At 36.8% G+C, this 14756-nt stretch overlaps 3 protein-coding genes across 3 annotated transcripts; 2 read left to right on the plus strand and 1 right to left on the minus strand.

Annotated features, from left to right (window-relative positions):
- The first annotated feature begins 210 nt into the window (after positions 1-210).
- On the plus strand, positions 211-2169 carry LOC120014139 (LOB domain-containing protein 21-like). The gene is made up of 3 exons (XM_038866060.1): positions 211-280; positions 1094-1200; positions 1816-2169. The coding sequence occupies exons 1-3, from the start codon at positions 211-213 to the stop codon at positions 2167-2169; spliced, it is 531 nt and encodes a 176-aa protein (XP_038721988.1).
- Positions 1469-6033, minus strand: LOC120015314 (pentatricopeptide repeat-containing protein At3g56030, mitochondrial). The gene is made up of 2 exons (XM_038867686.1): positions 4910-6033; positions 1469-2458 (listed from the first exon to the last, which is right to left on the minus strand). Exon 1 carries the CDS (start codon positions 5998-6000, stop codon positions 5002-5004), a length of 999 nt encoding a protein of 332 aa, XP_038723614.1. The 5' UTR covers positions 6001-6033; the 3' UTR covers positions 1469-2458; positions 4910-5001.
- Positions 6034-12961: 6928 nt separating this feature from the next.
- Positions 12962-14756, plus strand: LOC120014467 (alcohol acyltransferase 9-like). The gene has a single exon (XM_038866427.1). The coding sequence runs from the start codon at positions 13098-13100 to the stop codon at positions 14397-14399; it is 1302 nt and encodes a 433-aa protein (XP_038722355.1). The 5' UTR covers positions 12962-13097; the 3' UTR covers positions 14400-14756.

A 14756-nucleotide genomic window follows, 5' to 3' on the forward strand; every position in this document is an offset into this window, starting at 1 on the left:
TCTTCTCTTTTCTCTCCATTCTCTTTTGTCTCCCACGCCACCTTATACCCTTTTTTTTTTCTTTCACTCCACTCTCTTTTGTCTCTCACACCCCCTTATACTTTTTGTGTTTTTTTTGTTTTTGTTTTGTTTTGTTTTTTGGTTTTTATATTTTTTTATTTTACATTTTTATATTTTTTGTTCGGACGAAAACCGGTTACTACAGTGTGTATGAAGGTGTGGATTTACAACATGTTATCGGAGCGATTCAGTCCAATTGGACATGACCTCTACTCCACTTGTTAAGTCTTGACATAACCCAGCGTACAAGTGTGAGGGAGTGTTAATAGTACCACATCGAAAGATGTGGGAAATTCCTTATAATTTATAAGGACAAACCCTCCCTCATTACACCACCAACGCCTTTTCCTAGTCCAAGTAAGTTAGGCTTTGACCCATAGACTTTTGCCCTTAGTAGCTGAGCTACGGAGGAACAAAGCCGTGCGGATCCAATATATCCTCGAGAATCGGATAACCCAAAACGGACAATATTATTGGTGTGTATAGGGGTGTGGATTTACAACACACTTAAAAAAAACACACAGACCCCCTGGTATTTACACATTTGCCATTGTCGGAAGAGTTTCAAAGAAAGAATTGTTGCTACCTTATCAAACCCACCAAGAAATTTATCAAACAAAATCGCAAAACCCAATCCATCAACTCTAACCGAATCCTCACTCCAAAAAGAGTCCTCTTATTTCTGAAAATTTATACAACCTTTGAAGATGATTCTTGTATTTGCTAAATGAAAATCACATAATATTAAATAAAAGAGGGAGAAAGAGAAATTTCTTAAAACATAGAGAGGAAAGAGAAGTCATAAGAAGAAGACGACTATCTCATATCTCCTCAGATCTGCTCCTCCTCTGTGCAGATGACAAATTGATTTGAATTTTTTTATTTTTTGATTTTGATTTATGGTTTACTTTTTTCTTTTTTGAAAGGCTCATATGCCACACATACTCTAAACCATGCCCCAAATTGATTTGAATTTTTTTATTTTTTTATTTTGATTTTTGGTTTACTTTTTTCTTTTTTGAAATGCTCATAGGCCACACATACTCTAAGCCATGCCCGAGGGGCATGAAGACCACCACAGCTGATGAAAACTACCTAAATCTCAACCCCTCTTGCGAGAATGGAACCCTGGACCTCAAGGTCTAGAGCAGGCAAGCTGACCAACCAGGCTACCTCCCATTCTCATTTATCTAGAAGCATTGATTTTTTCATTTCATTGATTTTAATTTTCTAGTTTTTTAATTTATTTTTAGATACAAATCAACTTTTTTTGTTAATCAATTTTTTAGAATTATTGATATTATTATTATTGATTATAAAAATAACTCAATAGTTGTAAATTTGTGAACAAATTGGGAAACATATTCTAATTTTAGAAAAATATATTTATTTGACAAGAAACATTATCTTTCTGAAATTTAATTGATTATAATTTTCTAAATAGTATACAAAATTGTTTAAGTCTTGAACACATCACCCCATACCACATTTTTATACATGTCAAACGCTAAACTGCACATCACCTCACTTCACGTCACCACAGTTTTTTTAGTGACGCGCCAAACACTTTATGTCAGCAAAACTCATCTCACATTATCACAGCTTTTTACCTGACATCACCTCATCTCGGTTGATCAAATACAAAACACTCTCAAACGGATCCTAAGTTAGGCAAAACCCGGACCAACCTGAAGCTTATCGGGCGGAAATATATACAGGACACACTCTTCTTGTGCGGCCTGTAAGTAACTAAAGAGAAGGTGCACTCCAGACTGCATATTTGCACCACATTTCCCCTCCAACGACCCTTTAAAGTTTGCGATCCTTCACAAGGTGCTGGGTGCCTGCAATGTCAGCAAGATCCTGATCCAAGTCCCAATCGAATTGCACAAAAACACAGTGAATATGCTTACTTTTGTGGCTGATGCAAGGCTTAGAAACCCTGTTTATGGTTGCTTTGGTGCCTTTGTGTTGTTGCAGAGAAAGATGACTGAGCTACAACATGATCTTGCCATCGCTAGATCTCACAGCTCAATTCGCTGCTGCCCAGAGCTTCACGCCTTTCAGTTACAGTCCTCAAAGCTACAGTCAGGGGTCACCAGAGCATGAACCCATCAGAGACTTTAATCAATATCTGTATAGATCTTAATTAGTCTCTCTTTCTTTTGTTGATAATAATTTGGAGAACTGGAATTGATGCATATGATACCATCTGGGTTTTTATGAATAGAATCAAATGCAGCTTTTGCAGGAGTCAGCTATGTTTCTGTTCCTTAGCACCAAACATGACTTGTGATGTTTGTTTTCACTTCTTTTCCCCACACTAGCTATCACCATTCACCTTTTGGGGGAGTTAATACCCATTTCCAGTAGTCAACATCTCAGCAACCTATTCCAACTAAAAACCAAAAAGGCATCAATCAATTTAGCTTTACGACAGTCGGACACCAAACTACAGGAGCTTGTGAATTCAAGCAAATTTCGGAATACTGAAGCATTAGCTACCATGAAAGAACCCATAACATTATTGTAACCAGTCAAAAAAATTCATCTGAATAAGTCAGGATGCCTCGAATTTCGGAATACCGATGCCTTAATGGAAAGTTAATCAGTGATTTTGTTCTCAATGAGATACATAACACATTGGACATGAACATGGACATCTATTGATTGAAAGGAAATACGAAAGTTGACATAGGAGTAGAGAATCCAAGAAAGTGGCTACGGAAACCCTATCTTCCAGGATGATATAACAAAGGAGTGGGTTGACTGCTATTGTACGACAAAATACTGAAATGGGCTTTCATGGATATCTTCAGACAAAACTTCTCTATTGGAAACAAAGTCTTCTTGCGCTCTCAACAATAATTTCTTCTCTGTTGAAGAATCTAGAGTTAAGAAAAAAATTATTATCAAACCCTTTAAAAGAAAAAGTCATTTCAAACTTTAGGAGATAAAATGAAAAGAAAAAATAAACTGGAAACTGAATAAATAAAGTTACCAAGAAAAAAAGAGAGAGAGAGAGCATAACAGGCAGAGAAGCAAAAAAGAGCCAACTATGAATTAATCATCTTAAATTTGCATAACAGATAGAAAAGCAAAAAATTAGCACTTGACTGACAACAGTTTGGCCTGTGGCTACCAAATTATAAAGAATAATCTATGAATGCTAAACGATTGCCAAAAGTTACTTCAAAAGATAGATGTTTGGTATTGTGACTCTCACGCTTAAATCAAATCCCAGAAGTCGCAATTTCTCAAAATTTAAGACAACAGAATCAATCCAATTTTGTTGATTTGGAAATCACAACAGATTGCAAAAAAAAAAATAACCAAAGCTCATGAAAAGAAAGGGATTGGCACAAAACTAATCAAAAAAAATCATCACCATAAAGCTCCACGCTTTGTCTCAAACTTTGTTTGATACAAATCCAACAAATAAATTTACCTTTTTTCCCCAATTACAAATATTATTTGTATAGCACGGTAAAATCCTCCATCTAGTGGCTATTGCAAAAGAAATTGTTGAAATGCGTCATGTACTCTGTTATATAAATTAGAAATTTTCTTTTCAGTTCTCTAATCATATATAGCAAACAATTGACAAACAGCACTTCGAGACAGAATCAAAGCAACTGTAGCAGCTGAAAGTACATCATTGGAAACACCACACACAAGAGACAGTTGGTCAGAAATCAGAAGGAGCCTGTTAGCCCATAAACCAATTCTTAGTTTAAGCAAATATATGTAGCAAGACTAGTGACTCAGGTCACTCAGTAAAGGACACTGAAAATCCCAAACCCATAAGAGGTAAAAAAGAAGACTCAGATGCCCAACCCAAACCCCCAATCTCAGATTTATACCCAAATTGAAAACCAACACTCTTAAATGAAAGCTCGGATGCAAATCATTGAAATACCAAACCAAATGAAGATGAAGACAACGGTCATGCAGCATTAAAATATAGAGAACACCCACCACATGTAGGCATGGCTCTAAATTTAGGTGAGGATACTGACCTCTGTAGGCACTAGCGAAAATCATTTCAGAAAGCAGTGAGCTCAATGGAGAAGGAAATGACTGGCTTCACTGAGCTCGGGTGAGGACAACGACCTTATTGGGGACTCCATCACAAGTGCAAAAATAGGAAAAAGAGGAGGGTCATTCTTTGTGTTTCAGAAGCAGCAGAAATGACTACTGTTGCAGTGATTTATGCTCATTGTGCTAAGAATTTTTACTTTGACCTCTCTTTATTATCTCTTACTTTGTTTAGCTTATGCTGCCAGACAGTGGATAAAATTATCTCCAAAATCCAAACAGTCAAGGAGTCGAGGCAGGGTTGGGGAAGTAACCAGGTAACCTTAAAAGACACTAATCAAATCCAATTGTAAAAACTAGCTAAGAATAAAGTCAAGACAAACCAGAAAGATCTACACTACACATGTAAGAAAGTAAGAAACAGTAACCCTTCCTAACTCAGAACATTTGGGAAACTTAACTTGAACCCAAACAAAGGTCAAGATCAATGTGATCTCCTATTCAAAATTTTGGATTATATTCATAAAACCAGTGAAACATTCTATTGAATCATTTTGCAGGATAGCTCACCATATCAACCAAAACATTAATAAAAATCTACACATATATTGCCTTGACAGTACACAACAAAGTATAAAATCATTCCAGATAGATTCATGGACGCTCAGCAACATAATTCGTTTCACTACTAAGCCATTAACAGAAATAAACGAAGTTCCAGATTCTTAACTCAGCAAACCCAAAAAGGACGGAAAACAATGAGCAGGAAAGCGGAACAAGCAAATTGAGTCCTTAGAAAAGAACTACTAACCTGAACTTGGGCCAATTTTGAGCGTTTAGATTCGCGTCCATACACATTTGCTCCAAATCAGATTAGTATATTCTTATTTGATTTTGTAACTTCTAAGTTCTAACATTCAATAAATAGTAATCTCTTAATTTACTACCCATCTCTAGACCATTTTCATTCATTTCCTTTAAGACCGTGTTTGCCTCATCATACGCTTGCAACCTAATCAATCTACTTGCCAACAACCCAAAACTCTCCGTATCCAACATTTTATCTCTTCCTCCGCAAATTCTCACAAACCTCACAGCATGGGCATAATACCCCAAATTGAGCAATTCACTGATAACGTGCACATGAGACGAATACAGCACGTGCAATCCATCATCCTCCATCCTCCTAAACAATGCCAGAGCCCCTTCAACCTTCCCTGCCCTACACGCGCCCAGTACAAGTGCATCGTACGTACGAGAGTCCGCACCCAACCCCTCCTCCTCTATCTTATCCATCACGCCACACGCAGCCGTCACATTCCCGTCATAACAGTACGCAGTCAACAAATAATTATAGGCTGTCAGATCAGGCGGGCACCCCATCGATCTCATCGCCTCCAACAACCGCAGCGAGTCCTCCATCTTCTTCTTCTTAGTTAACGCGTTCAAAATCGGGTGGAAGCTGCACTCGCTCAAGCCGTGGCCGCCTTCCGCCATTACATCAACTACGCGAAACGATTCTTTGATGCGCTGCAGCTTGCATAGGCGCGCAATTAGCAGATCGTATGCGCTTTTGCGAGGGAAGCCTTTGTCGAGGCGAGCAAGAGCCTTAGATAGATCATCAAGGACTGAGAGGGAAGATTCTGTGTTGGTAAGGAACCTGAATGTGTTGCTGGTGTTGAAGCAGTGATCCCTCACGCGCTTGTTCAGGAGGTACCGTACAGTATCCCAATCTCGCTCCCGGGCGGCTTCGTTGACGAGATCGTCGTAGTAGGCGGCTGTTGGCTCATCAGGAAAATCGGTGCCACTACCGCGCGCTGCGAAGAATCGGGCAGTTATAGAGAGAATCGGCTGGGGATTCGGGACTTTACGAGAAACTTTGCGGAGGATTGAGAGAGACATGACGATAGGGTTTAAGGAAAGGGGGTCCGGGAAGGGGGTTTGAGAAGGTTTATCTTATGAGGCCGAAACAGTTCGTGAAGATGGGCTTGGGCTGTAAAAGGGCCAGTCCTAATAAAGTAATAATGGTTGTCTAAGGCTCGTACACTATCTAATAGAGGTGTACATCGGGCCGGGACCCTGGTTATCAGTCCGGGTTTGATCTGACCCGATAATTTTTAAGAGAACATTGACCCACCCGATAACCCTATTAAAAAAATTCAGGTTATCAAGTTTCGAGTCATTGGATTATCAGATTACCAGGTTCAGATCGGGTTTCACCAGGTTGCCCGTTCTAAAAATTTTTGAACTGTAACATTCATCTTCTCAAGGAGACTAAGTGGTTTTAAAACTCATTTTAGTGTGCTTTCTTTGTATTTTACGACGTGGGATTTGTAAATTTGTGCCATTATTTTATCATTAAGTTAAAGGGGCATATGAAAAGTTGTGCTGATGATTATCTAAGCGACATATGTCCTTTTCTTCTTCTCCTTCACCCTCACTTCACCATTGTTATTTCTCTCTCTTTCTTTTTGACAAGAGCAAAAAAGCTTTACTTTGCCTACTAAGGGCTTGTCTAAAGCTGATTTCTTTGTTAAAAATACTTGGGATAATAATAAAACTGATGTATGAAGCAACTTTTTTTCTTCATTTCCATTGCCTTTTCTGGAGCAACTTTCTTTCTTGCAATCAAGCAGTGATGTAATTGCGACCCTAGTCCCTGTTGATTCACATATAGAATACCAAGGAATAGCATAAGCGGCGGAGGAACACTCCTTGCTTGTTTGTTTTTTTTTCTTTTTTTTTCATTCCCCTCTTTCTTACAAAATAGTGACAATAAAACCCTACGCAGCTTGGGCTTAAACAGAAAGAGGCCAACAACCAAAGACTGCACAGACAAAATAAAAATCCAAACCAAAGGGACTAAACAAAGCAGAAAGACCGACGTCTAAGTTCAGTAGATAAAACACAACAAACACGATATTTACATAAACTTGCGATCAAATGCCTCCATGAAGAAAGCAGCTGTTTGTTCCACACCAAGCAGCCTCTCACGATCTTCCAGTTCCAGATTTCACTGTCAAATTTAAAGGTCACAAATAGCCCTCTACATATAAAATGATGCTAAATCAGGACCGATGACTATGGGCTCGTTTGGAACAGCTTTTTTACTAGCATTTAAACTATTTGTTAGTGTAAATGTTTGATTGCAAACAAACAACAATTCTATAGTACAAACTCCTAGACAAATTTGCCACAAAAATATTGTCCTTTTGAAATACTTTCAAAGAAACAATTTTACTATCATTTCGAAATCATGCCCATATTGTCCTCAGGCTTTTACTGTTATCCCCATATTACCCTTATACTACTATCACAAACGACGATCACCCAACTAGAACTACGATTAGCCAAAATCCTTTGATTCCACGGGGCTTCACGCTTTTCCAAGTCTCTACTTATGTTCATCTTTCCTTTGTCTCGACTTTCTAATTCACTTTAGTTTTTATTTCTTTAAATAATTCTTTAATTAAAATTCTTTTAATAATAATAATTAAATTTTTTTAATTAAATACTTCTTTATATATTCGGTTTTATTATTCTTTAATAATTACTTACAAATTCTTTAATTATTACGTTTAATATAATACCCCTGCACGTAATTTGTCACAATATGCTACACAACAAAATTGTTATCAGTAAAAATTCAACCAAACACTGTCAAGCATTCATACATCATATCTGCTACTAAAATTATCAAACATTTCTACTACCACCATTTTTGTTAGCATATCTGTTATTTTACAAATGCTTTACCAAACTATGCCTATGAAACAACAGACTGCTCAATTGCTTCTCTCTTGTTGAACTAGTGGAGAAGGGTCCATCCCGTTGGGATTTCAAAATCCCACATCGTATAAATGAGAGAGAAGCACAAACATTTTGCTTTAAAAAGCAGAAAGAACCCCTAAACAGCTTTATATTTTAATTTATTGTGTTTTAACAATCTGGTTTGACCAGATAACCCGAAAATCTTGAAAATTATCACCCGAAACCCGACCCTGTTAAAAGCTTATTGGGTTGGATTTGACCCGGACTGATAAAAAATTTAATGGGTTAGCCCGATAAGGTTCGAGTTGGTCCGGGTCACAGGGTCGGGCCGGGTTTGGAGACCCGATGTACACCCCTACTATCTAGACTCTGTTTATCCTAAAATTTCAAAGTTTTTGGGTTCAATGAATCTTTAATAATTGAAATTGGTACTCAATTAATCCTTAAATCTAATTACGTTTTTGGACATGAATTGCCTTATTTGTTTTATAAGCATGAACTGTCTTGTATTTATCAATGTATATCCATATGTGTTACTATATATATATATTGCATTTGCACATGTAAACTGATGCAAACAGCTAAAATGGAGACACAAGAGAAGTGATTTGAGACCCAAGAGAAGCGATTTGAGCAAAAATTGTGTTGCATCAAAATCTGTTACAAATTTATAAAATAGAGATATTGTCAAGAAAATCTCTAGAAATAGAGATGCTTTAAATTGACAAAACGGTATTTTAATATGTAAAATACAAAATCTGTTAAGAGACTCTTATGCAAGTTCTTATATTCCAAATTTTAAATCGTCCAATAATTTAGCTTGCAATGGTTAATCCTTATAACTATAATATACTTGGATTCACAAAACTTGTCAAATACGACGGATTACGAAAACATAAAGTGAAGGGAAAATAAACGAAGATCTCAACATTAAAAGTTGTTGCGTATTTATTGGTTGATTTTTGTTATGTGTGTGCATGCATTTGTGAAAAAGGCGTGATGTTTTATTACAAAATCCAGACGGGAATAACTCAAGAAAAAGAGTGAATCCCACCCAAATCTCCTTACTTTTGTCTCCTAGTTTGACCAACTTCTACTCTGTTTCTATGCTAACCCAATCATAATCTCTTTATTCTCCTCCCATTTTCACACTAAATTCCTGCATTAACTAGGTTTAAGCATTTTCAGATCCACACAGTTGAAATTTTAAGACTTCTTTAATATATTATATATATATGAAGTGTAAATTTGCGAAGAGAAAATAAAGAGATTATGATTTGAATCAAAACCCCACCAATTCCAACCGCCTGATTTACTCTTTATAACGTTACTGCAGAGACGAAGTTAACAGGTAAAGGCGGAGCAGTAGATGTCGATGGGATGGGATTTGACGAGAATCTGTGGACGTCAAATCAATATGACATTTTTAAAGTAAATGCCCTGCCCTGCCCTGCCCTGCCCTGCCGTGTAATATACCTATGTACGTAGCTACCTATTACATAACACTCACTTTTATTTTATATATATATATATATATATATATATATATATATATACAGAGAGAGGGAGAGAGATCTTCTAGATACGTCTGCCAAAACCCAAAGTATTGATTCTCATGTCTTTTCTTCTATCCAATCACGTATATTAAGGATGTAATGATAACATGATATTATTCCAATTAAATGCACCAAAATTAGAGGGATCACTTCTTTTATTTTTTAAAGGGGACTAAGAATTCGAACAATGATCACTAAGGTGATACACATTATTCTTATTATTTCAATTAATGACTCGGATGTGTAAATGATCACTAATTCTCTATAAAATAATTGACGAATCATATAAAAAAATAATTTAGTTAATATAATTCCTGTGTAATTGATATATTTCATCTATAAAATCTGCAAATTTTGAGAAGAGCTAGAACAAAAGAATTATTAAAGTGACAGAATAAGTTTTTATTAATTGCACATGCATTTTCAGCTAAATTGGGTAGCAAAATAAAGGATACATTTACCAGATACAATGGTACCTAATTATTGAAAACCAGCTCATACAGCTAGGACGACCAGTTAAATAATAAATCAGCACAGAAATTAATGTCACATATCATATGATATGTGTATATATATATATACAGGTATACACATATATATACAGGCGCCAATAAATGATTCTCAAGTCTCACCTTCTTCTTTTCCTTTTCACCGAATAAGTGAAGATTAAGTAAAACCCAATTTGCAAGCAATTACAAAGAGAAGAAAAAGAAAAAAAGATGACAGTTTGATATGTATTTGCTGTTCTTTTTTCTCTTTAAAATAATTGATTGATCAATTATTGATGAGTTGTACTTATTTCAGATTTAGACACAAAGCCAAATCGTGTAAGATTTGGTCGGTATATAATCATATATTGAAGCAAGTGTGATATTTGAGACATATTTATATATCATGCAAGTAACTACATATATAGATTAATTAATATAAGTAATCAAGTATGTTAATTATTTAGTCCAACGAAGACTGATGTAATTCGGTATCGTTTGGTTTCCAATGATATCCGATGGAATGCGGTGTCGTTCGGGGATGTTCAGCGACAACCGTTTTTGTGTTTATGTTTTTCTCTTTTTTTTTTTAATCTTTTTGACTATAATCCATTTTTATGGTGGTTCGAATGCCTACGTGCCTTATATTCTCTTTTTGGTTCTGAGTTAATGAATATATTTCGGTCTCCATGAACTTTTCAAAAAATGTATGTTAATGAGGATATTGTTGGCTTCAATCAGTATTTGATATTCATGTCACACATGGGTTTCTTGTATCTAGACCTTTACAAGTACTAGAAGATAATGGGATAAGATAAATAGATAATTAGATATTTTATTTTTTTTGTAGTTCTAGAAGATGCCAAGACAAATTCAAAGCAATCATGCTTTTCTTTTTCAAATTATCAAAAATCGAATCACTCGAAATCTCAATGACTAATGACTTTAACCAGGAAAAGGTTTCAGGTTTGAATCTTCTATGACATTAACAATAAAAAATATTATATGATTTATCCAAAAAAAATCATAAATTTTGTGTAAAAGTAAGTTTTTTTTTTAAAAAAAAAAAACACTTTTACCATTAGTTTGAGCTTTTAAAGTAAGTAGCTTTTCATATGATATTGTTATAATTTCTGCTCAAAACTCAGCTTCACCTGTTTTACAAAAACAAAATAAAAATATTAACACTTTTAAGTTTGGTAGGTGGTGTAAATTGACACCAACGAGAGGTGGTTCGATTGGAAATCAATTAGATTAGGTATATGCTTGCTCAAAGTTCGATTTCAATTAGAAACATATTTCTGAATGGTATTTAAAAAAAGATTGGTGCAAATTGGCAAAAAAATAAATAATAAACTTGTTTTAAAAGTTTGAGGAAGTTAATGAAGAGTTGTTGGTGATTTCCTATATAACCAACCATACGAGATAGGTTGGACAATCACTATCCAATTGGATTCTCCAATTTTGCCACACCAATACTTTTATAGTTGACCATTAAATTTTATACAAATATAGTTGCCCTCTAACAATTAAAAAAAAGATACAAGTTATTTTTTGAATTTGTAAACCTTTGTGATATCCCAACCAACATCAAAATCAATTGATATGTCCCCACCGGCATGACCCAACAATATGGGTGAAGGCCAAGTGTGTGTGTAGAGGCAAATCAATTAGGGGGCGTTTAGTTGTCATATTGAGTGGGCAATGAAGGTAGTAGGAATCCCTTGTTTTCTTATTTAATTGAGTTTTAGAATGGTTAAATGGCAAATTCATTCCACCTTCAATTTTCCCTTACAGAGAATAGTTCATGTTCATCAAAAGGCGAAAGAGTTTTGTTCCGAAAAGACTCAAAGGAAAAATAATTTTTGATAGTTAATGTTATTACATATAATTCTCATACTTTTTTAGAGTCCCACATCAAAATGATGTTTGGACATAATATCCTTTATAAGGATAAGCCCTCCACTATACTAACAAGGCCTTTTTCCTAAACTTAACTGAGTTGGAACAAAATCGAACGGACCCGATGTATCCACGATTTTCCAAAAAAAAATGCCATTCGTTTGATGAGAAATGAAAAGGAATATCGAAAATTCGAGTGACTGAAGCTGAAGCTGAAACAATGACTTTCGAAGTAATATGAAACTGATAAATTCAAAGCGAACAATATTATTGCCTTGTTGGAATGAGTGGGCTGAGAATTTACAACATCCTCCGGTTCACTCCGAACTTTATAACTAACGAGATAATCATGAACCGATTTGTTGAATAAAAAGGGTTATGAAATTGCAAGTGGATTGTACTAATCAGTATTTTTATTTTAACAAAATGTGCCCCAAGGGAAAAAGAAAAGCACAGAAAAGAATAAAGATATATTCAATCCAAATCTCAGACACTATGATTACAGAAATGGTTGACATACTGGCTCCTTTCACATGGCATATTTAATTGAATCACACATATCATCATCTTTTTGAATGACACTTGCAAATCTCAGACAAATATTATTGGACCCACCGAATGTCCCACGAAACCAAAATGACAACTCCTTAAAAAGTTCCTCATTGTCATCTCAACATCCCACCTAACTTAACCTTTTTTTTTTCTTTTTATTTATTACCATTTTAATGTAATAAATTAACCCAATATCAATCAGCCGGGCATCTGGAGTCGAGACTGCACGCAGTTTCTTATCTCATCGTACAATCTGTTTTTTAAATTTACAAAACAGTGTGGATCTCATATCTGATGGTGATACAAGAAACTGCATGAATTTTCACTGCAAGGGGTCGAGACCCCGAAATCGAGAAAAATTACTGCGGCATGAAGTATGCACATACACCCATCTCTCGCCGCACAAAACAAATTAAGAAAAGAAGATAAGAGAATATTTAGCTATTGAGGACAAGCTAGAGAGGGAGAGAAAATGATAATTAGTAAGCTGAACGAACAGACAGAAAGCAAAGCCAACCTGTTAACATTTTGTTTTGATATAAATTTTTCCATAAAGTGATGCCTGGAGAATCTTTCCCCAAATCTTTCACAGTTAAAGATCACAACATGCCTCTCCTTATATATTTAATCACATTTTATGTTTTTTTTATTATTTTATTCGTTATATATATATATATAATCTACACTCCCCTCTCTCCTTCAATATTACATCGACAGAGGATCATCATCCATGGCAGGCACAGTCCATGTCAAGGAGGCTGTAATGGTCGTTCCAAGCGAGCCTACACCTACTCGGCTCCTCTCTCTCTCCGCCCTCGATTCGCAGCTCTTTTTGCGTTTCACTGTCGAGTACCTTCTAGTCTACAGCTTTCGCCCTGGTTCGGACCCACATGCCATCACGGCTCGAGTCAAGGCTGCACTCGCTAAATCCTTGGTCCTGTATTATCCGCTGGCCGGTCGAGTCAGGGCCAAGCCCGATGGCTCGGGGCTTGAGGTTGTTTGTCGAGCCCAGGGTGCGCTGTTCATCGACGCCACGTCGGATGAGACGGTAAGTGATTTCGAAAGGGCCCCACGTTATGTTACAGAGTGGAGGAAACTATTGTCTCTCGATGTACCAGATGTTCTCAAGGGGGCCCCACCTCTTGTTATTCAGCTGACGTGGCTGAGAGACGGTGGTGCCACGTTAGGCGTTGGTGTAAATCACGCCCTCTGTGACGGTATTGGAAGCGCTGAGTTTCTCAACTCGTTGGCAGAGCTCGCGATGGGTAAACTCGGCCGTGTTGGCCCGCCCGTTTGGGATCGGCACCTTTTGGACTCGACATTCACTCAGTGTAATCGTAAAAAATTCCTGAGTCATCCCGAGTTCAATCGAGTCCCGGACCATTGTGGCTTTCTGAATCGCTTCTCTAACGAAAGACTAACACCGACTTCCCTAATATTCGATAAAAGATTCCAAAATGAGCTCAAGAAACTCGCTCTGTCAACGAGTCGACCCGCCGAGTCTTCCTACACCTGTTTTGAGGTTGTCTCCGCTCACGTATGGAGGAACTGGGCCAGATCTTTAAACCTGCCGCCTAATCAAATCCTGAAACTTCTCTTTAGCGTGAACATCAGAAGCCGAGTGAAACCGATTTTACCGAGTGGCTACAACGGGAACGCGTTCGTGCTCGGTTGTGCGGAGGCAAATGTGAAAGAACTCACAGAGAACGGTCTAGGTCACGCGGCGAGTTTGGTGAAGAGAGCAAAAGAGAGAGTGGACAGCGATTACGTGAAATCGGTGGTTGAATCGGTGAGTCAATCGAAGGCGTGCCCCGACTCGGTTGGAGTGTTGATAATGTCACAATGGTCAAGGCTGGGTTTAGAGAATGTTGACATCGGCGTAGGGAGACCAGTGCATGTGGGACCCATATGTAGCGATAAGTACTGTCTGATTTTGCCAGTTCAAGATCAGACGGCTGCCGTGAAGGTGATGGTAGCACTGCCCGCAAGTGCCGCTGATAAGTACGAATACTTGGTGAAAAAGTCCACATAATTGATGAAGGAGAAGAACCACTGGTTTTTTATTTGGCTTATTCGTTGACTTGATTATTAACCTTTTGACTTATTTTTAGGGTGAAAGATACGAATTTTCAATCTAACCTATGCCCTTAAAAATCTTTTTTGAGGAATGTGTAGGACACGACCCTAAATTTTAACATCCTTTTACTGTTTGACTTGGTCAAAATCAGATGGCCTTCACTGCATTGCCTATTTTTCCAAATAAACCTGCATTGGCTATTTATCAACACTTTTGTCATGATTTATTTCTCATTCTAGGTTAATTTTTTGTGAATGTGGAACCTCTCAAAGAGACATGAAAGGAAAAATGGCTTGGATATGGGCTGCATAA

This window comes from Tripterygium wilfordii, chromosome 14 (assembly GCF_013401445.1).
Source record: "Tripterygium wilfordii isolate XIE 37 chromosome 14, ASM1340144v1, whole genome shotgun sequence".
NCBI lineage: Eukaryota > Viridiplantae > Streptophyta > Magnoliopsida > Celastrales > Celastraceae > Tripterygium > Tripterygium wilfordii.

What these genes read in the sequence shown, in the direction of transcription:
- LOC120015314 (XM_038867686.1), bottom strand. Translation starts at nt 6,000, where the DNA reads ATGTCTCTCTCAATCCTCCGCAAAGTTTCTCGTAAAGTCCCGAATCCC.
- LOC120014467 (XM_038866427.1), top strand. Translation starts at nt 13,098, where the DNA reads ATGGCAGGCACAGTCCATGTCAAGGAGGCTGTAATGGTCGTTCCAAGC.
- LOC120014139 (XM_038866060.1), top strand. Translation starts at nt 211, where the DNA reads ATGAAGGTGTGGATTTACAACATGTTATCGGAGCGATTCAGTCCAATT. An exon ending in ACATGACCTCTACTCCACTT is followed by an intron (nt 281 to 1,093) that starts GTTAAGTCTTGA and finishes AAATGCTCATAG; the next exon opens with GCCACACATACTCTAAGCCA. An exon ending in ATGGAACCCTGGACCTCAAG is followed by an intron (nt 1,201 to 1,815) that starts GTCTAGAGCAGG and finishes AAGTAACTAAAG; the next exon opens with AGAAGGTGCACTCCAGACTG.